The sequence below is a fragment of the Mytilus trossulus genome, chromosome 5 (genome assembly GCF_036588685.1).
Source record: "Mytilus trossulus isolate FHL-02 chromosome 5, PNRI_Mtr1.1.1.hap1, whole genome shotgun sequence".
Lineage (NCBI taxonomy): Eukaryota > Metazoa > Mollusca > Bivalvia > Mytilida > Mytilidae > Mytilus > Mytilus trossulus.
This window is the reverse complement of record NC_086377.1, coordinates 32644267-32670220: the sequence shown is the minus strand read 5'-3', so window position 1 is coordinate 32670220 and position 25954 is coordinate 32644267. Positions and strand designations below refer to the sequence as shown.

The 25954-nt window shown below is 33.4% G+C and overlaps 1 protein-coding gene and 1 long non-coding RNA gene across 2 annotated transcripts in view; both read right to left on the bottom strand.

The window, feature by feature from the left end:
- LOC134718769 (lysophosphatidic acid phosphatase type 6-like) overlaps window positions 1-16466 on the bottom strand; it is a gene marked incomplete in the record, with an annotated part of 38447 nt that extends 21981 nt beyond the window's left edge. The window contains 5 exon segments of the mRNA XM_063581473.1: window positions 6706-6864; window positions 8973-9061; window positions 10380-10507; window positions 11182-11322; window positions 16148-16466. Coding sequence (XP_063437543.1) covers window positions 6706-6864; window positions 8973-9061; window positions 10380-10507; window positions 11182-11322; window positions 16148-16366 — 736 coding nt within the window.
- Window positions 16467-22447: 5981 nt separating this feature from the next.
- On the bottom strand, window positions 22448-25057 carry LOC134719585 (uncharacterized). Its single transcript, XR_010107625.1, has 3 exons — window positions 24923-25057; window positions 22994-23109; window positions 22448-22579 (listed from the first exon to the last, which is right to left on the bottom strand). It is a non-coding gene; the product is annotated as an uncharacterized LOC134719585 (long non-coding RNA).
- Between the last annotated feature and the right edge of the window lie 897 nt (window positions 25058-25954).

Here is a 25954-nt window from a genome sequence, read left to right as displayed (position 1 = left end):
TCCGTGAAAATTGTTTTCGAAAATCTAATTTGTTCATAATTCTTTTATGTAATAAACTTATTTAAATAAATTCGTACCTTCCCTTGTCTGATCACCAGCATGGCTAAAGGTATTACTCCCAAATGTATTGTGAGGTGACACGTTCAGGTATTCAAGCGATTTCCTGTCGGACTTTCAAGTTCATGCATCGCTTCACTTCTAAGGGTATTGATCAGTGTATACGACCGATAACTTGAAACTTTCCATTTTGAACTATCAGGTGTATAGTACATGTAGTATAAATCTCTGTCTTGCGTGTCTGGTATACTAGTCATTACTAAACGCATAAGCTTGTTTATAAATTACATTTCTGGTGTAAAGAATATTGTTTATAAAAATCTAAATAATTCCCCCCAAAAAAAAGATTTGATAAAATAAAAATCTGTTTTCACATTTTTTAGGGTAAATTTGGGGAAATGAAAGTACTCGTTCTCAAAATTGAAGGACAGTTTGAAACATACAAGAAATGTTGATTTAACAAAAATATACGCACTAATCGACCATTCTTTTATACGCCTTGATAGAAAGTTAAGGAACTATAGATAGTTGCAATTCAAAATAATATACATTTTTACATTGAACATAAGAAAGAAACATACATTTTGTTTATTTGGGTTAAAAGTTTTGTAAATAAACTAGTCCTCGTATGACAACAGTATGTTATCATGGGATGTCGATGGACGAAGAAGAAGAAGAGAACTTATTTGAATTAAATACAGGTCGATATTTAACTTGCCTTGGGTTCATCGAAGTTATGGACATAGTAAAATCACAGATTTCTATTTCAACAAGATTGTTCTCGAACAAAGGAAGGAGTTCGTCATCACAATTGTTGGCTATAATGTATAATGATGTGAACATGGTTCTGAAAGTACATTATGCCAAATTTCCTGTTCCGACATGCATGTTATATATGCCACTGGACAAACACTAATTATCCCCAAGGGATGTGAATATTTTGCTGGAAAACTATTGAGTTTCAAAGTTTCAAATTAATTTCGGGATTTATTTTCCTTCTTGGTATTCAATATTCAATAACAGAAGAAAGAATAAACAGTTTGTCCGCTAAATAGGGGTATTCTTGTTATAGTTATATTAAAAAATAGGGATATATGACATTAAATTGGTTCTGTCTTTTTTTATACATCGTTAAAAGATGTGTGTTTAAGGTGAACGACACAAGAACCCTGTAATACTAGTACGAGAGTATAGCATGTAAACATTCCTTCTCAATAATATGGTTGTATTGGAAATATTTTCATACAGATTGACAACTCATGGTCCGATATGCATGTAATATTTGCCACATGACGCCCATAGTTCTTTCTACCATCATCATCTTATTCTTTGATATTGCTGTAAACATCGATGGTTCACACCAAAACAAAATGGGAGTAATGTACCTTCTGATAGCTTGTCCGTGTTATACACTTGTGAAACTTAATATATAGACGAAATTTCGGTATTGAAATGAATCTACATCTCACAAACAGGATTTTCAAATAACGATTTTGAGCAATCGTTGTAGTTTCATGAATATTCATATGGTGCTTTTCTTTAGCGCCAATTGGAAAAAAAACGTATCTTTAAATAAAGTTTGCATTATTAAACATATTCCTCAGAAATCAGTTATCATAAAACCATACAAGTTATGATAAACCTTGATAAAACACAGTTCTGTTATCATAAAACATAAAAGAATGCACTATGTAAACTGGAGTAAAATTATGAGACAGTTCTAAGCACTGTACATGTACTATAGTAAAGTTGTAAGTCTGTTCTGTCACAAAACTTGTAAGCGATGGTCCATGCAGTTATATTCATGTCTGGAAATGTCCCTGGCTGTTTATCCAAAAGATATAGTCTGTTTTTTTTCTTTTTCCCATCGTTTTTTGAGAAATGCATTTTAAGAGTGAATCGTTAACTGGGTAAAGACCAGTGGCAAATATCTCTGTGTACGTTCTGTCGATTTGGGAAGATATTTTCTAATTCATTTGAAAATATCTATATGTGTTTGCAATGTTCAATGCTTGGACTTTGAAAAGGCGCAAATAAAGCTAACTAAATATTATTTTGTTAAAAGAGGTAATACAACAAATTTAATTTTTGAAACAATTAAATAATTTTGTAAACATCGCGTGTGAGGGTTTACACGGAGTTAAAAGAAAAGACAACAGGGCAAATCTGATAAAAAAAAAATCCCGAAAATTAAACTTAAGAACAGTAATTGAAACCCCCTCCTCAAACAAATGTACCTCGTGACCTGTATTATGCTGAGGTACAATTTTTTTGGTGAAAAAATTATAGAATGCTGGAAGTGTTTCGATGTGCTATTGGAAAATCCTTTGAAAAAAATGGGTAGGGTTCACCTGGCCACGGCTTAGGTAGCACTTCACAGAAAATATAGTTGCAATTGAGCCACAGAATGTTGAATGACCTTCCAACCCTGGCCTTCTAATACGTTAGGCCAACTGTTAGTGTCATACATGCAAAACTACAGACCTATCTACGGAGTGCTACCATACTCACATGCTACCGATACTAGTATGCTGAAGAAGTAATGAAATTAATAGAACCAGAGCCGGATTTAGTGGGGAATGGCGTTGATAGGAGTTTTTAATAGTCTTGATTTGATTGATTGATATACATGGAAGTTTTACACTGACACAATGACTGGCTATACAACACATAGAAGTTTTTGACGACATTGACTGCCTAAACAGCCCTTTGAGTTTCTCAGTCGGCTATAAAGGGGGAATGACACGGTGTCCGCCCCTTTTGTTGAAAAATAAATATTGATTATGTAGGTAATCACTTGAGAATGATTGGAGCTGGTCCTCTCATGACATTATCAGTTAGTCTCCCCTCTCCTTATATATAAAAAAAATCTGTATCTGCCACTGAGAACAAGTTTAATAAATTAAAAAAAAGAATGTGTCACTAGTATACACGGATGCCCAATCCGCACTATCATTTTCTATGTTTAACAGACCAGGGACTAGAAAGTCCCTGAGTGGACTGACAGAATGAGGTAATTCTAATTTGGCATTAAATTTAGAAAGATCATATCATTGTGAACATGTGTACTAAGTTTAAAATTGATTGAATATCAACTTCATCAAACACTACCTCGACCAAAAACTTCAACCTGACGCGGGACAGACGGACGAACGAACAAACGAACAGACAGACAAGAAACAATGCTGAGAATGGAACATCCTAAGTATATATTTTTAATCTTTATTTCAAAATTACACCCATAAGGGTCAAGCAATATAAACAAACATTTGTAAATACAATGTAATATAAGGTAATCTTATACACTCCCAGTCCTGAAACACAAACAAAATTAAAAGTCATCTGATTGCAATCTTATAACTGTTAATACTGATGAAGTCGCTTTATCATTGATTTATAAGATACAAGTTGTGACCTTCGAAATTGTTTTATATTATTTTATTTGTATATTTTCCTATAGACTTTTAAGGTACCTCCGTTGTCTTTAAAAAAATCCCTTCCATAATATCCAAAACTTCATCGTTGATTTGAAAAAAAAAATGATTTTAGATTTTCGATTATCAATTGAAATGAACCTACTAGAGCCTCAACTTCCAAGCGCACGATAATGTCAATCATTACACATCACTTTAACCCTGAATTGACATTCCACAATCGGTCAGTATATAACATCACCTGTGTTTATAGTTACAGGGTATTTCCCGCCGTTGGAAAATCCCGTGCAATTGATTTTTAACATTCTCTATCATGAGCGAGGTCAAGTTTTAGATCAAGTTAATTACATATATTTTTAACGTTAATTATTTAATTATTAAAAAAAAACGTATCATCATTTCTTTTCTTTTCTTTTTTTTTGCTAGTATGGTAAATAAATCTCAGTCCCGGAATGTAGATACACTTAAAATTAGACCTGGAAGTGTCTTCTTATAAAAGGAGAAACTGTCTTTCACATTAAAATTTAAAAGAATATTATCGCTCAGGCATATTTTAAATTTTGTAATAAGATGATTGATTGTTGGTTGTTTAACTTCCAGTGGCAAATATTCCATAAATGTCAGGACGAACTTAGTTTTAAGATCGAACTCTCAAAAAATAATTGAAAAACAGTAATGATGACAGAAGAACTTTAATACGTGTGAAATAACCATCCAATCTTTTAAATATAACTTATTTATATTTCAAAAAGTAACAGATTAGTTTACAAGACGTGCATTGACGTACTTTCATATCTTTAAAATGGAACTTCTTTGTCTAAAAGACAACCCACGAGTTGTCGAAATCCAGTTGCATGCATACTATATACTTACATATGCACATTATGCATCGACGATCGTTGTATTACGTTACATACTGCTATACCAATTGACCCCTGATATCAACTAAGGTTAGAACTTCCTATAGGCCGTTCATTTTATTTTTGTTCCAATAAACGGTTCTTGAATCAATTATAATTTCTGAAGTATTTACGATGAAAGCATTATTCTCAAATCGTCTTACACAATGATAAAATTGTATTTATACCACAATTGAAAAGTAATTTAATAAAACAAATGACAGATGAACTGATTAATTATAAAGATGAATGTATGTCCATATGCTCATATATACACATTCGGACTAAAATTCGCAACTTGTCATTATCTCATCGTAGCATATTGTAAATGTTGCTAATATATGCCTTCAACCCCAAGAGGTATAAATGTGCATTTCATTCTGAAAGATTAATGGATCAGCAGGTGATCAAGATCGTTTTAAAAATTCCTATTTGCCAATGAAGTTTAAATGATCTTCTGCCTCAGACATACACATGTATTTTTCAATCATAAAAGTAAACCTTTAACCCCGAGAAATATATAATCTGTTTCTCTCTAAATTTACAGAAACATTATGTGATAATTTTTTGAAAATTCCGTATATCTCAATCGATTAATGATAGTTCTGTAAACTTCTACATATATTACAATCTGTACCTCAATACAACCGTCCCTCACACTTAACGGATAATACAACGATCAATTAATGATTGAACGTCGCTCACGCATAACGGATTATACAACCGACCTTTTAATAACCGTCGCTCACGCATCACTGGTTCTATCAATGACTCAATACACACCCGTTTTATCGGACAAACGGATAATTCCCTGAGACACGGAAAATCTCCGGAGAACCGCAAAATATTCTGTAAAACGGAAAATCTACGATGAACCTCTATTTATTATCCGTTCCGCGGAGATTGGCCAAAAAACACCGAATATTTTACAAAAATCGCGGTGATTTTCCAAATAGGTCTGCCAGTGTATTAGTCTTTTTGAAATTGGCATTATATAATATATATACTTTGGATTCATTATTATTTGTTGGATACCAATTTTTGGTGGGTCTCATGATCTACGAATAAACATATTTTTAATATATTTTTAACATATTGTATCTACGAATAACATATTTTTAACATATTGTATCTACGAATAACATATTTTTAACATATTGTATCTACGAATAACATATTTTTAATATGCTTTGTATACAGAGATTGGCAATGTTTTAACCACAAAATCAAATATCCAAATATATGCAGGTTTTGAATAATTTAAGAAAACTGATATCCACGGAAAATAAATAAATCCACAGTAGATGGAGAATGTGACCATAGGACACAGATGATGCCCTCACTTTCATATAGTGTTATAAAGGGATATAACTCAAGGAAAAGTAAAAGTGATGCCATCCTATTCGAACTTGATCTAGGTTTTGTGGTTATAAGCATTGTGAATAAGTTTCATCACATTTGATTGAAGTAAACTGTAGCATGTTTAGTAAGAACAGGCTATTATTTGAACTTGAATTAATCTTAATCATGGAATTTGCATAATTTCTTGTGCTGGAATTTTTTAATAAATTTCATGTTTATTTGGTAAAAAAATGTATTAAAATGTTTTGAGTGGATCATAACACTTTCAATACAATGTATTTTGTATAGAAAGTGTTGTGTGTGGCACAGCACATTCTTTTGAAAATGTACTATCTTCTTTGCAATAGAAAGTTTTGTGTGCAGCACAGAACATTTGAGTACAGAATAAACATGGAATTTATTAAAAATTTCCAGCACGAGAAATTATGCAAATTCCATAATTAAAAATAATTACAAGTTCAAATAATAGCCTGTTTAAGAGAATGGAAGCAAAAATAATTACAAGTTCAAATAATAGCCTGTTTAAGAGAATGGAAGCAAAAATAATTACAAGTTCAAATAATAGCCTGTTTAAGAGAATGGAAGCAAAAATAATTACAAGTTCAAATAATAGCTCGTTTAAGAGAATGGAAGCAAAAAATTCAGCATCTATTCCATATGTTAAGTGATATAACATTGGTTGAGGCAAACTAACAATAGTGAATGACAACTAATTTTGGCACAATTGTGTGAACGGACTGACTTACAAGGATAAAACTTAGTGCCCTCTCAGTGGCCTAAAAAGATGTGCAGAATTATCAATATACCTTTATTTGAAATCAAAAAATAAAGTTTATACAGTGAAAAGGTCACTCAAAATTTTATAGAGGGACATTTTTCCCCTCTATATTTACGGGATATATTGAAAGTCCCTCCCTACCCTCCCACATACCTTTTAATGGAATAGCTCTTACCTAATGTCTCTTCCAATAGTGTTCTATCCTCGTTGAACTCAGCTATATCAGATCCGTGGATCATAGCCGAATGATTTATCTGTCGGAACACAGGACAAATATTAGGACAAGGTACCAGATATTCATCACTGCTATCATTACTCTCAACTCTCACCGGACCTGCAAAGAAAGAGAAATTTTGAAGCATAAACAGTTAACATCAATATACAAAATTTTTGACTACAATCAGGGGCGTAGCTAGAAAAAAACGATGTGGAAGCAACTACCACCGAGAGAAGCGAGGAGAAAAATTTTTGAGACCCTAATATGCAGAAAAATGTTTTTTTTTCGGTTTTCGGTCATAGGACGGTTAAAAAAGGATCTATTTGTAGATAAAAATTTAGGAATGTAAAACTATAAATCTTTTGAATAGAGTAATACATAAACAACACATATTTGTGATGCATAATTTACTCAAAATTGTCCAAAATCTGCTCTTCCGGTCTGGACAGAAACAAACTTCTCTATTACTTTGTCAATATTTACACTGAAATCCCGATGAATATGCAGTTAAATATAACTGTCATTGTTCATTGTTCATTAAATTTGTTTTCAATAACATTTGTAGAACCGTGACTGATAGATCTTAATCATGATATAGTAGCACTCGTGAGATGTTATAAACCAGCGTACGTGTTTGGCATCGAGCGAAATCCCAATTGAATTTGTCAAATTTACATGCCAGGCCAGTTTCGTATGTTTCAGACAATATTGAGATTTGTTCCTTTGGGATATTTCCTACAAGTTAACCCAAAGAAACAGATACAGCGCAAAGAAGCCATTTTCTGATAATACTTGATGCGACTCCACTCACCAGTTCCCTTATCATATGGTCTATGAACGCAAAAAATAATGAGACTTTCCAATACTGTTTTGGCGTGGTTGCAGGTTGAATATTGGTCCCGGTAGCCTGTCGATCACATTGCCAGTGGGCATATTTTTAACGATATCGACGGGATCTAATAATTCTAATGCCGATTGGTACATCTCATTCCAAACTGATGAACTGTATACTAATTTAAAATATGCTTCAAAACTACATGTCTTAGACTGAGTATTACAAATTCAAGTCTTGTAAAAGATATAAGTTACCTTCCGATTTTGTCATAATCTCAAAAAAATTATATATTTTGAAACCAAATGTCGTTATTTAATGATGTCATCAATTAAAAACGTGAGAACATAGGTGTGTCCTTTAACATTCAATTTATATTTTTTTAATTTGCCATTTCAATCTTGCATGCCGAATCAATGTGCACGCAGTAGCAAGTTAGCGTATAAGGAGCTACGATCTTTTTCTGCAGGACTCCAACACTTGTAACTAGGTTGTAAACTAATATCTGGGATAGATGAAAAGACAAAAACAGTCTACGAACTTTAAACAAATATCGTAATCATCATAGTCTTAGATAATACATGCATCACACTGTCCAATTCCGATTGACCAACTCATCTTTCTCTCTTCTCTCTCCTGTTTTTTGTTTTGAAAACGACGTGGATGCACGTGCTGTCGTGCTTCCCGGGTAGCTATGCCCCTGACAATGCGATTTTTATCCTTGCGATATTGAGAAAAATCCATATGAAAAATTTCAAAATGTGAGTTTAATTTATTGTAATTATAACTATGATAACCCTGTCATTGCCTGTCGAATTTTTTACAATTATAAAAACATTCTAGTTTCTATTTATATATAGATTAGAATGTTGGTTTTCCTTTTTGAATGGTTTTATTCAACTCATTTACAGGGCCCTTCATAGCCTGCTGTTCAGTCTGAGCCAAGGCTCTATGATGAGTGCTCAACTTTGTAACATATTACATTTTGTTTTGTACATATAACATGTAAAATGATTTATTTTTCAAATTGTGACTTGGATGGAGAATTGTTTCACTGGCACTCAAATCACATCTTCTTATATCTTTGAGAAACAAGAATGTGTCCCAAGTTCACGGATGCCCCACTCCCACTATCATTTTCTATGTTCAGTGGAAAGTGAAATTCGAGTCTAAACTCTAATTTGACATTAAAATTAGAAAGATCATATCATAACATATATACTAAGTTTCAGGTTGATTGGACTTCAAATTCATCAAAAACTACCTCCACCAAAAACTTTTACCTGAAACTGGACAGACTAAAGAACAAATGGACAGACGGATGAACAGATGGACGGACAGACCAGAAAACATAATGCCCCTCTACTATCGTAGGTGGGGTATAAAAACGTACCATTCTTATTGAGATTTTCTGCACCAAAAAATCCTGCCAGGACACATCGTAATGATTCCTTTGTTCTTTTCATATGAGTTGTTTTTAATCTGTAAAGGTCAAGATAAAGGTCAATACAGTGAACTCACAATTTTTCTTTTTTTTTAAGTGCCAGTCTTTGTAAAAATCAAAACATATAAGAAAAAACCCACCGAGCTAATCATGCTATTTAATTCTAACCATTATCCTTTTTTATCCATTAAAAATTATTTTTGTTTGTGTGACGGTAATATCAAATAACTTGGTTAGAAAATTGGTTAGAAATATAGCAAATTACAGAGTTATCCCCCCTTATTTGTTAATTTCTAATGCATTTCAACCAAATTGTATTTTCTATTACAAGAACAGAAAACAGAAATGAATGTTATTTGTATGCTTAACTACATGTTATGAACTAAAATCAATGTCAAATAGGGTGGGTTTTTTTGGTCATGTTTTCACCACTGCCTGTTTCTTACGCAGGCTGGCACTGTATGCATGGTATGTACAAGTGTCTGTGTACAAATGGTAAACACTTCCTCTGGTGTCTGTTATCAAAAGATTAAATCATGTACACCTGTATATATGTAGAAACATCCTACAAAATAATACAGATGTAGCTCAAAAGAGAGGAGAATAAACCAGGCTTCACAGTCATATAACTTTCGAGCATGATTTTTGTACTAGGACTCGAAAATCAACCAATCAAGTAGCTGGATTTCATGTTTGGAGCATGATTTTTGTGCTCCGAGCACTGAGCAAATTTTTATGACTTCAACCCCTGACGGGCATTCAAACTCACATATACAAAATAAACTGATAAAGTCATGGTTAGCATTGAAGGGTAAAAATTGCTTTAATTTAACTCACTTGAGATATTAATTAACTTGATCAATTGTAAAACTGTAAACAATTTCAACCCCTGACGTGCATGATTATCAAGTTATCATATATTCTATTATCATGATTATTACACATTTATCTATTTTGGTCTCTGCCAGTGGATAATTGTCACATTATGACTATGGCACAATCACACACATTTACAAAAAAAAATATGGCAAAATACTGTAGATTCATTATTATTCGTTGGATACCAACATGACCAATTTTCGTTGATTTCGTAGATGCAAGTAAACCACAAATTCAATTTAAAAGTTCAATGAATGACAAATTTTATATACGCTTGTACACAAGACTTCATTCATGTCATTAAAACCACAAAATTAAATATACACCAACATGTCAGTTCTCCTTAATGCACAAAAATTGGTACCCATGAAAATAAATGAATCCACAGTATATGGGTTTTTTTTCACTGATCAGAGGGCACCCTTGAAAAACATGGATATTCAATCTAGAAAAAATGAAAAAAAAAAACTAACATACTTTACCAAGTTTGAATCAAATGAATCTAAAAATCTGATATTCTCTATGTAGTCTTTTTTTAGTCTTTTTCCTAACATGTACATCTGATCTTGGCCGAAGGTGGTCAACAGTCCACTTGTGGACCCACCCTGTAAAAAATAAAACTCAATTAAGATGATGACAGAGTTAATTTCCCATAGTCATTCTCAGGCTTTATGTAATGCATAATAAATAATGAGTATTGCCTGTATGATGATATCTGATATGAATTGCTAAAAAGATTGAAGATGTGATGTTATTAGTACAATGAAACAAGCTTAATTTTTTTACATAAATCAGGCCGTTAGTTTTCTCATGTGAGTTGTTTTACATTGTCTTATGGGGGCCTTTTATAGCTGACTATGCAGTATGGGCTTTGCTCATTGTTGAAGGCTGTACGGTGACCTATAGTTGTTAATGTTTACAAGTGTCATTTTGGTCTTTTGTGGATAGTTGTCTCATTGGCAATCATACCACATTTTCTTTTTTATATTATATCTTAATTTCTGTGTCATTTAATAATTTGGTTTCTTTGTCTCTTTGTCAATCAAACCACTCTTTTATATAAAGTTAGCTTTGTTTTTCCCTTTTTAAAAGCATGTTCAATGGTCTTCAATAAGTGTCTTTAGTCATGTACTAAGTGTTCTTCTGTGAAAGCTGTCTGTCATGATATACAGAAAAACTGATTTTCTCGTTATTTTTTATGAGACTTACATTGTATGTTTAAATTTATAGATATCATTTAAAAAAATTGTTGAAGAAAATGCCTGATTAACATGATTACCTTCAATTTCTTTTTTTGATAATGAAGATCATATCTGGACGGTATTGATGGTAACAATTCAATTCCCTCTTTGTTGAAAAATTCCATATTGACTATGGTATGTGGTGCAGGACGTATCAACATGTTGGCTGGATAAGTTGCCTGTAAAATAACAGAACAGAATAAAATAAATTTGATTATCTTTGAAAACATGTTAACCCGGCTTCGTACGTTATCAAACAGCGCCATGGTAACCCTTACAACAATTGATAACGTCACGCTATTGTGCATGGTACCTACATATGATTGCTCGTTTTGATGACACTACAGCTATCTGCTCCGTCGATCTATCACTCTCAAGTGTCGATTATTTTACTGTATTTGTGTTGGTTTTTTTTCAGTCTTTTAATTGGTGTTAATTGCAATTTATTAGTATTTTTAAAAACTGATAGCCTCATTGACTTTATTGGTATTAAGAAGATATGTGCCACATTGCCAATATTAATGTTATTTTTAAAAAATGCCACGGCCCATTTTAAAGAAGTAAAACCTGGAAATTATTTTGAAGAAATAAATTCAACATTTGTGTTGTATGAAATAAACCGTAATTAGTTATGTAGACAACACCAGTATTAAGTTTTAAATATTTCACGGTTTTACTTCGATTGCCATCAGTAGTGTTTTGCGACACTTTTAAATTCACGACGGACTCCTGTTTTAGAACAAACACTTTGAGTAATATGCTTTATTTAAGGAAGCTGGCTTGTCATGTTTTGGATTTTTTGTCAGTTTTTCGAAATCCTCGGGTTTTATCCATTTGAATGCCTTGAAAAATTTGCCCCGTGACCCCCATTTTTCTTTTTGTAAATCTTTAACATGTATGATGATAAGCCATCTGTTAAAGTTTGAAAAAAAATGTAATTACTTTTTATCTTTTTTTGAGAGCTTCAACATGTCAATAATACAGATATGAAAAGTCAAGAGAGATTATTTTCCCGCCAAAATTTCAATGGCTAATATCTCGAAAACAACCACGGCGACCTATATATTTTTTTTGCTCTTTGAACTCCTTTATTAATTCCCTATCAATATAAACAGTGTTTTGAAAAGTTAATTACTTTGAAACTGAGAAGCCAACTCCCTTAACTCAAATGTTCGGATTTGTGTACCAAATTCCATTGTCAAACTTTAGAAGAAAAAATTAAAAGCAATAAAAAAAACTTCGGGCTTTGGAAAGTTTATTGTGTTTTTTCTGATTTTGTTCTACATGCCTATAGTTAAAACTGTTTGTATAATATCAAGCATCGTCACAGCAAATAGGTATTTCGTTTATTTCGGTGAATGATAGAGCTGAGAATATAAATTTATTTGTGAAAACTGCCACTGCGTGAAATTGAGTGCCTACAATTACAGACAGGCACTGTTTCATTGTTCTTTTACTTTTTAGTTGATGATAAAATTGAGAATGGAAATGGGGCATATGTCAAAGAGACAAGAACCCGACCAAATATGTTAAAGGATGGCTGCTTAACGTCAAGTGGCCAATACATATGCACATATATAAAGGACGAAAGGGAAAACAGAACAAGTCCTCTCGGCAATTCTAGAAGTGTGTTATGCATTTCTTGTTTCTGCGCCTCTCCTTTTTCCATCCCCCCACACACACTAACACATACACATTGCAGTCCTTTTCTACGTCACTGCTCATACCTCCTTTAATTTTTATGCTTATAACAAAGATATGAAATATTAGGAATGAAGGTTTTAAAATAACGGGAGATGATGCTCCACTTTTAGCAATTTTAAATCAGAAAAATCGATGTAAGTTTCTTAAGGTAATGAAATTCAATCAGTATCCGTATATATTTCTTTACATACATTAGGTTTAAAAATACCGTTGAATGATCATATTTGTAAGATCAGTTCATGTTGTACCCTATTTAAATGTAGTTTGGGATAATGATGCTAAACATCTAAACAATGACTGTCGTAAAATGTCTGTCTATGAATATGGACTACAACATTTTGTATTCTCGTGTGCTCTTTACAGGTCATGAACTTTACTTGGAATAATCAAGTCGATGGTACAAAATGTATGTCCTTTAAAAAGTAAAACTCTTTTTGCAGAGAAAAACAGATTTCAAAACGTCAGTTTTTTTATTAAAGATACTAAGTATATGCAAAAACTAGTCATAGATTTTGATTAACTCAAATTGAATATGTATACTACAAAACTATTCTAAAATAAGAATTTTATTATTAAAAATTTTTAAAAGTGCATTCGATTAGGAAAATAAGGAGAAACTGTATTATTTTTTCACGCATAAATAGACAATTATATCATGTTTGAGGACACGGTGTTTTTTCCAAAAATCGGTATTATAGTGAACCTATATTACTAAAGGAAGAGACCGATTTCATTGAACAGCAACTCCTCTACAAAAACAAAGAACGTTAGAAATACTAGTAATATGACGTAAAAATTGAAGTGTTTTATACTCCTTAAATTTGTATTTTAAATAATCTTTTTTTTCTCCAATTTTTGAGAAAATCTTCAAATTTGGAGACTGTTATCAATCCGTGTCTTCTACGCTTTAATTCGTGCTCATCGATCATGATCAGGGCCTGTGAAATATAAGACACAATTCGTGTCAAATATGATTAATCTAAATTAATCAGCATATCAATGTAAAATTTGATGAATCGTCCCTTATCGTTTATTTTTGTCGAGGTTGGGGTGTGAATGCACGGACGCAAAAGGTTTTTTTTTTCGTTTTTATTGGACAAAAACTTTATTCTGTTTCAGTTGAAAACAATTACGTCTCAGTCACATACAGGAAAAAAGTAATTTTCATTGAAAACTGAGAGTTGTTAAATTGTTTCCCTAATTGTCAATGAAAACAGAATTCTCTTTTCAATTGAACTTCTAAATATTTTTTCGAGACATTTGAAATGATTCATTACTACAATAAGCATAAGAAATCAAAAAGATATGTTCGTAAAAGCGGTAACACAGGAGAGAAGGAGGGACTGTCAATTGAAAAAAGATATTTTGACTTACAACAGGCCACTTAGTGACTTACGGACAACTCAAAGAGGTTTTGAAGTTGCAATCTACTTCTTAAGAGCATGAATCTCCCTTTGGGAGTTGTCGGTTTTGTGTCCATATTTATACATTCGGTCAAAACCGTGGACTGAAAGGACAGATTGATATAAGGCCTGCTTATATTTTATAATATGGCACTTATGTATAGTAGAAAAGTCCATGAGCCCGGTAGCAGAACTCTGAACAACGTCTGATTTTCCTTCCAAGTCAGCTTCCTTTGCAGGGCACTGCAAGTCCTCTATGACGTCAAGGAACATCGCACAGCGGAAAACAACATCGGCTTTGGGCCGATCCTTGGCAGTCAAGGGTACTGTTTCTGCATCGGCCAAATCGGCCCTATGGCAGAAAGAAGGTTAAAGAATGAAGAATTTTTGTTTTGACAGATTGTAAGAGCAAATGAAGAACAGGAAACATTGTATATATTAGCATGATCACAGACACTTGTTTCTATCCATTGGAAGACCCACTATATGACTATCAATGTATATTTCATATGTTTCGTGATATACATGTAGGCTTTAGCATGAGTCATTGGGCAGTGTTCCAGCTAGGCCGTTTTCAGAGGGCGCGGCGCCCGCCCTTTTCCGAGTGGCGCCCTGTGCCCTTTTTACATTTTCCAGGGCGCTCTGTGCCCTTTTTACATATTCCAGGGCGCCCTGCCTTTTTTGAAGATCGATTGCATATTAATTTGTACACTAATTACTAAATTTTACCTGGGGAAAAGTTTATGACTTTGTTTACGACCCAAGCTAATCAACGGTTACAACTGGTGTCATAATCTGTTGTTATAGGTAATCCGTTTATCGGATGGGTCATTAATGACCATCAACATTAATTCATTCAAATAGAATCGGTCAGTCGGCAATTATCTTTGAAGAAATGTGCATACAACAACTTGAGCACAATTTGTGATGTTTACCGTAGTTTCATGGAGGAAACATTATGACAGAAAGTTGAAAACCATAATAAACTCGTTGAAGACATTGTTTTACTTGTTTTCCGTGAAATAAATAGAAAATTCAGACGTATTTGTCATTGACTGCCTTCATTTTTGTTACGAAAATAACAAAATCGGCCGCCATATTGTGATCATATTTACATCATATTTACGTGCTGTTTATAATCCTCCAAATAAGGAGCACACCCGAATAAAGAAAGATAACTCAATCTGATTTTTTTCCTAGCATTGAGTAACCCATTTACATATTCTAAAATATGTCTACATACTTCTTGCTTAAGAATATATATGTTTAGGTATTTATTTTGAGTTATGGGAAAAGTTAAAGAGGGTCTTAGTAGCAGTGTTAGTAGGGTGCCTTGGTCATCCTTTTCTGTATTCTTTATTTTAGATACAATTTTTCACTGTTGCTATATATATCCTAAAGTTGTGCAATTTACTGAGCAAAGCTGTTTTGTGCTGTATTGCCATTTAGCACAGCAGGGGTAGAAAGGTGAAACTGGTAAAATGTGGCAGACCATAGAAACAGTATGAGACAGGTCACCTTTCAAAACATACTGCATACAAAGTTCAACTGTGCCAAGCAATGATAAAAAAAACTTGTGTGACAAGCTGCTTGACAAGTTTTTCAGCCTTAAAAGTAGAAAGATAGAGTTCTATATGGGCTAATGATGTTATTCTTGTATAACCTGTGATTCAACGAATAAACACAATGTTTGATTAACATCTTTTATTAAAATATGCCCTTTACATATTATCATAATCACGTGTTAAATGCCCTTTTCAGGATTGGCACCCTGCCCTTTTGAAATCCTAGCTGGAACACTGTTGGGTATGGCAGAGAAAAGACAAAATGTGAAACTGAAGGTAAACTTATCTCTGAAAAATTGACACAAAATCGGAAATAAAAGTATGATAAATACCTGATTTATCCCAGGAGTCAAATGAAGTGGAGTTCGTGCTCCATGTCTAAACAGAATCTGTACATGTTTCAAACGGATACTCGCACTGCTGCCGTCATTGTTGACCTCGGTTACAGCAGCTAAAACTCGGCTGTCAACTATCATCCATTTCAACGAGCAGCCGGCACAAACTGACAAACCTAAGAGGCTAAAACGTTTCATATATCTCAAGGCACGCATGGTCTATCTATAGGTTTTAATTTTCATTTATAAAATGTGGAAATTTTCCAGATAAAACGAGTTCGAGAAGACCGGAAACTGATTATTGTAGATAGTTTTAGAGTCGATCTTCTTCTTCTTCTTCTTTTCTGTATCTTCCTCCTGCTAATGAGGAGCACACCCAAACGGATTTTAAGAATTATTTGGCTTATATTACACGGGCACAAATATCAATATAGAATGTGAGGCTTAATTATGTTACACGGCACAATATAATCCATTTTAAAAGTATTCCATATAAAACGTTACTTTAAAACTTCTATCATAAAACTTTTGACAGTTTTAAATGTTAATATATATACAGACTAAAAATTTCAGACTGAAATCTTTAAAAGCTAAAAAGATATCATATAAATGGTTTTGTAATCAGCATAACACAGCAAGACAAGGCCACTATATTTGCTACTGTCATTCTAGCAAGCAAGCCAAGCCATACAGATTAAGCCATTCAATAATGCTATAGTTAAGCATGCTAAAGTCCAAGCACACAGATGATATATAAACGATAGCTATTGATTAGTCACTATAGTTAATACTGAGTATATACATGTTCACTGTTGTTAATCTGTGTTCATTGCGTTCAGACGCTTCACATGCATATCATAGCACATTTTGCGAGATGTTGACTCTATATTGTTCATAAGTTCTACATCATAAGGTAGATATTCTCCGGTGAGTTTCCTACAGTCTGTTATCAACATGATCAACTGGCATATAATGTCTCTATCACGAAACTTGCTATTCCACTGGGATCTTCCAATTTTGTTCACTATCTCTTGCTTGATAGTTCCGATCACGGTTTGGTTTGTTTCCGGAAACAAAAAACTTAATTAAGAAAAAAGAAATGAAAAACGTGAACCTTATTATCTGTACAATATTAGAATAAAAATAATTATTTCTTTTTGGTGTATCCATGGCAACCATCTGCATTTATTTGTTATAAAATATTGCAAAAAAGGGGGGGGGGAAGATGTCACATATTTCCCTAAAATTTGTCAAACAGAAAACAGCCCATAAAACATGTAAAAAATAATCTTGATGCTCTTATAAACCATCTTTGAAGGCTAAATTAGCACTCATCTGTCTAAAAATTAATTTGATTACACAATAACTTTCCTATTTAAAAAATCCACAAGGGCCATAATGCGAAACTAAACTCCTAACTGTGTATTGCTACCTAAACTCGAGAAACTCTTGAATGACGTCAATGAAAATATTTTATTTTTTTAACCTTGGCCAGGGCCTTACCCTAGAGTTACTTAGAGTTGTTCCGAATATTAACTCTAGTGCGTTCACGTGATAATCTATTAACTCTGAAATCGATTGTAGAGTTTCAAATGAACTCGGCCCCATAGTCCACTTCAGAGTTTGAGGAGTATCACGTGAACGCAGTCGAGTTGTTATTTAGAACAAATGTAAGTAACTCTTGGGTAAGGCCCTGACTAAGCATAAAATAGAGAATTCTGATTGGTCAACGTTTGACGCCCTTCAAGGGTTTCTCGAGTTTAACCCTGGCTCAGGGAGGGTTAGAACCGGGGTATGAATGGTTAACTCGAGAGGTTCTAGTAAACTCGGATTGTTGAAACCCGATTAAGTAAAGTTAACTCTAGAGTTTCAAGTGAACTGGGCCAGTGTGACTGGCTACTATTTATAGTAGTAACTGCTTAGACCAATCGGCCATCGAGGGCCCATGTTTTTCATTACTTGATAGGCATAACATTTTCTTGTTTAAAAAATAGATAAAAAAAACAACAATAGTAGTGATTATATTGGCAAAAAATAAATGTGATTGCGTGGTAACTTGGACACCCTATATGAGGAGCCTCATTAATATTTATAACAGATGCATGATAAAACATCAGGCTACAAAAAAGTCACAGCTCCGGCGATGTTATTTCTTCTTAGCCAATTCGACAGTTTTATAAAGAATATCCCTAAAGAAAGGATAAAATGAACCAAACATCATTTTAAAACTGGGAATGGTAATTGGGGGATGTGTCACAGAGACAACAACACGCCAAAAGAGCAGAAAACAGCCGGAGTATTTAAAACTATGAGCAAATCACACACCATAATCTATAAAATGCTCCGAAATCACAAATGTAAAACATTTCAAACGAGAAAACTAACAGCCTAGGTAGACCATATGTAATGAACAAAAAAATGAAGAAAAAAACCCTAAATAATTAACAAAGCAACAAACGGCAACCACTGAATTACAGGCTTCTTACTTGAAACAGGCACATTACATACATAATGTGGCGGGGTTAACCATGTTATCGTCCCTAACCCGAGAAAGTGGCGTAACAGTATGTAACATTTAACACAAATACAGAATGGACATGACTGGGTATGAAATATGTTTAGAACAGAAACTATCAGTAAGTTGTCAAACGCGCTTAAAAAATATTTTAAAGACTATTTTTCTTTATAAAAAAGCGCATTTTACATGACAATTTATAGGTATTTTTGTTGTTCTTTCTTTGTTAACTAGTCGTGCTCTTTCCAATAAGTTTCTAATGTTCTCATATGATTTATTCTCAAGCTTTTCTTGTTTCAGATTTACTATTTATCATCTGTGCAGTTTGGAAAACAAAACATAAACTTGTTGTTACTTCCCTTGTCACATCACAAATTCGTTAATTCAAGCGAGTCTTTATATTTCCACCTCAGTTGCTAGCTACATTCACTGCAAGATGATGAATCATTACTTTTGGTATATACTTTTGGTATGAATGGCCTCACCTTAAAAAAATAAAAATTTTAAGCAAATGAATCCGAGCAATTTATTTTTATTTCGTTATTTCTTAGTATGCCTCTCTCCATCAAACCATCATTTTGGTAGTTACTGTTACATCTCAATTTCACCACCTTATATCGCAGTCGACCAATTTCTCGGAACTTATCTATGTAATTTAATATTTATTTGTTTTAGTCTTGAATATACTCGAAATAATCCCCGCTGGACGAAATTGCTAAAACCATTCATATAACTTCCTTCTAATACGAAAACAGAGGTTCTAGAAGGAAGTTATATGAATGGTTTTACACTAGTAATTTTGGGGCCCTTTATAGCTTGTTGTTCAGTGTGAGCCAAGGCTCCGTGTTGAAGGCCGTACTTTAACCTATAATGGTTTACTTTTTAAATTGTTATTTGGATGGAGAGTTGTCTCATTGGCACTCACACCACATCTTCCTATATCTATATCGACGTTAAGCAAACAAGCACTTATTGGGATATATTAAAAATATTATATTTGGATGACCGTCTGCTCCAAAAGATATTGAAGATATTCGGGAATATTGACCACAATTTGGAGAGTATTAAATTGATACTAACAATAGTGGATAAAACCCTAACAATCTCCCAATTGATACAATACTCTCGGGCTTTTATTAATATGATAGGAAAATTTCCTATCATATTTACTTGAAAGAGGGTTGTTGCACACAAGGAAGCTATTGAATTAAGTGTTTCAAATGGTGAAATTGAACTCATCCTTTTGTAGATTTTACGGACGTCATTACGAGACGATTGCCCGTTATGGGAGATCCGGTAGGGACAACATCAAAAGTTCAATGAAGGATAAAAAAACTAAATTCACATAGTTTTATACTGACCCCACACTCCCCTCTTAACTTAATTTGGGAAAAATTGATTGACCAATAGGGATATATGAAAAATCGATTTCAGATTAACAAAACTTGCAGCAATGGTGAGCCCACCACCCCCAAACTATTTGATTTAAGTTTTTTTTTTTTATCCTACATCGATCTTTTGATGTCGTCCCTTACACAGATGATATTGAATATGTTCCTTATGTCGTAACTACAATGCCCTTCCCTTTTCACAAATGTAACCTACCGAATTTTAGACTAATTACTGGTATGTCATTACATGAGCAAAACGATGGGTACAGGATCTGCCTACCCTTTCAGAGCACCCGAGATCACCTAAAGTTTTTGGTGTGGCTCGTGTTTGATTAGTCTTTAGTTTTCTATGTTGTGTCTTGTGTACTATTACCTGTTTGTTTGGTTTTTTTTCTTTTTTAGCCATGATGTTGTCAGTTTATTTTTTAACTATGAGGTTAAATGTCTGGTATCTTTCGCCCGTCTTTTATAGCAGATTATAGCCTCTTGTCTAACCCAAAGGCATTACCGAATTCATACACTATGGGCGATGATATTCTTCTTACCTTTAAATCTTGACTGAGTGCAATAGTTTGAAATTTTGAAATTAATGCGTTTGTCATGACAAGGGATAGAGATATAAAAGCATACAGAACACTAAAAACTAAACCAAGACCAATACATACCCCTTTAAAAGAAAACTAAGTGTGACCTCCCGAGCTCATTTACATTACATAGTTTAACATATATCCTTTTCTGATAATTTAGGGCATGCATTTTCTTCCTTTTTTCTAGTCTCGTAAAATCCGCACTAGCTATGCTAAAATTAGACAATGTCTTCATTAAAAGGGGTGTAATGAATGTCAATCTAACTGATGTTATATTTGTTATTCTCATCAGATTTTGTCTAATGCTTAGTCCGTTTCTGTGTGTGTTACATTTTAATGTTGTGTCGTTGTTCTTCTCTTATATTTAATGCGTTTCCCTCAGTTTAAGTTTGTTACCCTGATTTTGTCTTTAGTTTTTGCTATATATATACGAGTTTTGAACAGCGGTATACTACTGTTGTCTTTATTTCTAGATGGTTTCGAAAAGCTTGTTTTTAAAGATAGTGCCCAATTCTCGTTCAACATGAGAATGACATCAGAATGGTTTACAGGTTGGTTGTAAAAGAGGGACAAAAGATACCAGAGGGAGAGTTAAACTCATTGATAGAAAATAGACTGACAAGGCCATGCATAGCTAAAAATAAAAAGACAAACAGACAAAAAAAAGTACAGAAGATACAACATAGAAAACTAAAGACTTAACAAAACAAACCCTACAAGAAAACTTGGGTTGATCTCAGGTGTTCCAGAAGGGTAAGCAGATCCTGCTTCACATGTGTCACCCCTTGTGTTGCTTATGTTATTACAAATCCGGTAAATAGTTTAATTCGGTAGGTCACATTCGTGGAAAGGGAAAGGGTATTGTAGTTACGACATAAGGAACATATCCGATATAATCTGTGAAACGGTTATTCCATAACAGTCCACCAACTCGTGATGGCGTCCGTAAAATTTACGAAGGGATGATTTCAACTTCGGTGACACGATTTATTTTTTTGACTTCAATCAATTTGGAACCGACGCGGTGGTCTCGTGGTAGTATGATATCCAATGAAAGCAGAAGGTTCGACCCCGACTAGTGCAAATCAAAGTTAAAAAATCGGTCATTGCGATTGGGTTGTTTTCGCTATGCAGAGAACATCAAGTAAGATCAAGAATAACACAGATCCAGAATGCAGTGTCTTAGTAGAGTAATGTATTACACGACGGGTGCCAAAATGTGGATCAGGATCTAATAACCCTTCTGGAGCACCTGAGATCTCCCCTGGTTTTTGTTGGGGTTCCAGTTGCTTAGTCTTTAGTTTTCTATGTTGTGTCATGTGTACTATTGTTTGTGTTGCCTTTTTTGTTTTATGCCATGGCGTTGTCAGTTTATTTTGTATTTATGAGTTTGACTGTCCCTCTGGTATATTTCGTCCCTCTTTTACACTGACTGAGTTTGATTAGATGTCACATTGGCAATCATATAACTTCTTATTTCAAATAGACTGTACTGTTTTGCTAACACAATAAAAATTGAACCCAGTGTTTCAGTACCCATCAATCAACAAAATATGTGGTTGATTCACTCCTTGAAATATTCAGTATGCATTTAGAATACTAGTATACATATATTAATGTTAACATACTCGTCAATTGACAATCGGTTACAAGTCTAATAATAAGTAAACTTTGTTTTATCTGAGTGATGACTTTAAATGAAGTCTCAGTTTTTGCAATCTTAAATTGTGAGGACCCAATCTTGTTACTGGTTGTTGATATTTAGGGTCTCCCTCAAAACACATAGCTCAAAATAAAACTAGAAGAAATGAAAACTATTTAATATATTTTATGATATGCAATCATTAAATGCACTTGACATCCACTGTATTATGTTGTTTCATTCAGCCAGTCTGCATATAGGACAACATATTCACTTTCCTTTGTTAATATCACCCTAGAAAAAACAGAATATTTCTAAATGATTATTTTGAGTAAAGAAGCAAATTAACAGTGTATGCTCGTGAAAACCACAAACAACACAGAAACGCGTCCGGCCAGTGTACGTTTTAAGTTATATTATAAATTTATAATATTAATTTTCTTTTTTTTTTAACTTTCGTTGATAAATTAACTATGTTGTCATAGGTTTTAAGTATAATTGCACTTTGTGATGGGTTTGTTTTAATATCAATATTACTCTCTCTCTCACTACTCTAATGCCACAATAGTTTAGAAAATAACAATGCCGTTTAACTTGTATTAGCACTGGTATTAGTTATAACTTAATCAAAAGTAAAAAAATCTAGAATCGGCACACCCACTCAGACCCTCCAATCAGTGGGATAAATGATAATAGTTAATTACATACCGGACAGTAACAAACACAGGAGTCTATTCCATTAGGTAAATAATCACATCCCTTCTTAGCACAATCGTCTATGATGCCCTGGGGACAGTCTTTATCTGCATTTCTCTTGTAAACAGCTTCAATGATAATGAAATATATGTGAAGCATTCTATGATGTCATTTGATACTACTGTTTCAGGTTGGGGTGAAATTTGTTGCCTTTTCAAACGTTTAAACCCTCTGCATTTGTTTTCACTTTTAAGTCAGGAACCTGTTGTTCAGCGGTTATTGTTTGTTGGTGTGGTTTGTACATTGTGAGTGTTAATCGTTTCACGTTTTTTTTTTATATATGGATCAGACATATGGTCTTCCTGTTTGAAGTGTTGTACACTCGTCATTTTTGGGCCCCTTTACAGCCTACTGTTCAATGTAAACAACCCAAGCTCCATGTTGGAGGCCGTAGTATAACCTATGACAAGTGGTATACTTTTTACCAAATGTGACCTGGGTGGGGAGTTGTCTAATAAGCACTCAAACCACATCTTGTTATATCTAACTACATAATACGAATATAAATCAATTTGATGCAGCACATAACAAATAGCTATATCAATATAAGTACAATATTTAAATTCTCCAGGAAAAGAAATAAAATTGAGAATGGAAATGGGGAATGTGTAAAAGAGACAACAACCCGACCAAAAATTAAAAAAAACAACAGCAGAAGGTCACCAACAGGTCTTCAATGTAGCGAGAAATTCCCGCACCCGGAGGCGTCCTTCAGCTGGCCCCTAAACAAATATATACTAGTTCAGTGATAATGAACGCCATGTTTACATGTACGTCACTCAATACTTTCAGTCTTAATTAAACAAATTAAGAAATTTCGAGAATCAAATTAAAACAATCCAATTACCGTAAAGTAAAATTGAAGCGACCGTATAAAATGTTTCAATTTCATGACTCCGCAAGTTTTTGAACTCCTCGTATGCCTTGATGATCAGTTCATAAATGTTAAAGGGAGAAGGGGGAAAGATAAAGCGATAATGAGGTCTTTACTGTATGTTGATCTCCTTGGCACAACCACTGAGAATATATATATCAATTGACAAGAGCTATATATCTCACACAAAATTCATGACAAATATTTTAATATTGGAACATGTATAATAATAGGCATTCTATTCATTTTCTGAAACTGATCATGATAACTCTGTCATAATTGTCTCTGATTGTGAAAGATGTTATTGTTTAGGTTTTATGTGGTTTATATGTAATATACACAGACTTCGGATTAATGGCTTGTTTTATTTCCAAGTAGTCTTAATGACGATTTGTATATATACATTTTCATCAAATTCAATCTGTGTAATTTTAATGACAATCACGACGGGTACCACAACTAGGGTAGCAGCGGTCTATCTAACTGGAGCGTACGAGGTTTATATGTTGGAATCATGTTGTTTGATCTTAATAAAAGTATTATTTGCAATATTTTGTGGCTTTTTCCGTTTCTATATACCGTTACTATATCTGTATTTTATATCCATCATATTGTAGTTGAAAAGTATTGCAATTCTTATTGAAAATTTTGGTGATATTTAAGGATGAAAATTTCGAACTTGGACCCAGGTTTCAATTTACACACTGAGTGATAAATGAGCTTGTCACACTAAATTTATTGATTTAAATACATTATTCGCGCGAGAGGAACCATAAAACCATTGGTATCGTAAAAAATAAAACCACATATACGCAAAGGGTGACGATTACAATTTTTTTACGTACAATCTATATTCGTCAATTCCAGATTATCGAGAGAAGAGCGAGAGAAAAAACCCGGTAAAACTTATTTGGTGAAAATATAAAAAAAAAAATAATATTAGGCTTCAAGTTTGTTCCTGTTTTTTTCTACTAAAGAATAATTTTTTAATTGTGCAAAATACTTACATATACCCGGTATACCGCTTGTTACTTGTTGAACACAGACTAGTACTAGAATCAAAAGAAGCATTGCTCTCGCCATGTTGTAACGTTAATGTTGTCAAACCTACCAGTACTGAAGTTAAACGTCGAATGATGAAAGAGTACACTGTATGATAGATACATTTCATTGAAAATCGAATTGTTATCTCTGTCAGCAGTTTCTTTGCCAATAAATTGATATTTTTTTTTTTATTAAAACGATAAAATATGATTCTCATTGTAATATATTCTACTGTAATCTGTCATATGACCATTTGTTCCATCAATAAGTATAACGTCAAATATTCCCCACAAGGCACTAGAATAAAGCAATACCAGCTGTCTACATATACACAAACAATGGATGCCAATAATTATCACGATGGTTCATTAAACTCAATAATTATAAAATGAAAAATCATAACAAATCCAATCTAGTTACTTATATAATTTATATAGATGATCGATATAATATAAATGTACTGTAGCTGCATCAACTGAACGATTTCTGAACGCATCATTGTAAATATAACGGAATTTGATGAGACTGTCATCAAAGTGAGAGGGTTAGCTCCACATTCCAAACTAAAAGACAAATTAAAAGAGTTGGTATTACTTTGCTTCATAAAAAAGAATGGCCAACGTAGATACAAGTATCTTGTCTTAGGGAGGGATACATCATACTTTGTAAAGAACCATTCTGATTCAAACAAAAAATTCTCTGAAACCGATATTATCAAGATGCTTGATTTCTTGATTGACAACATATTTGTTACGTTTGGAGGACGTGTTTTTCAACAGACTGTCGGCATCCCAATGGGAACAAACTGTGCCCCTCTACTTGCTGACTTGTTTCTTTATTATTATGAGGCTGACTTCATGCAGGAACTTCTTAGGAAGAAAGATAAGAAGTTAGCAATATCCTTTAACTCTACTTTCCGCTATATAGATGACGTTCTTTCACTAAACAATTCAAAATTTGGTGACTATGTGGATCGCATCTATCCCATCGAATTG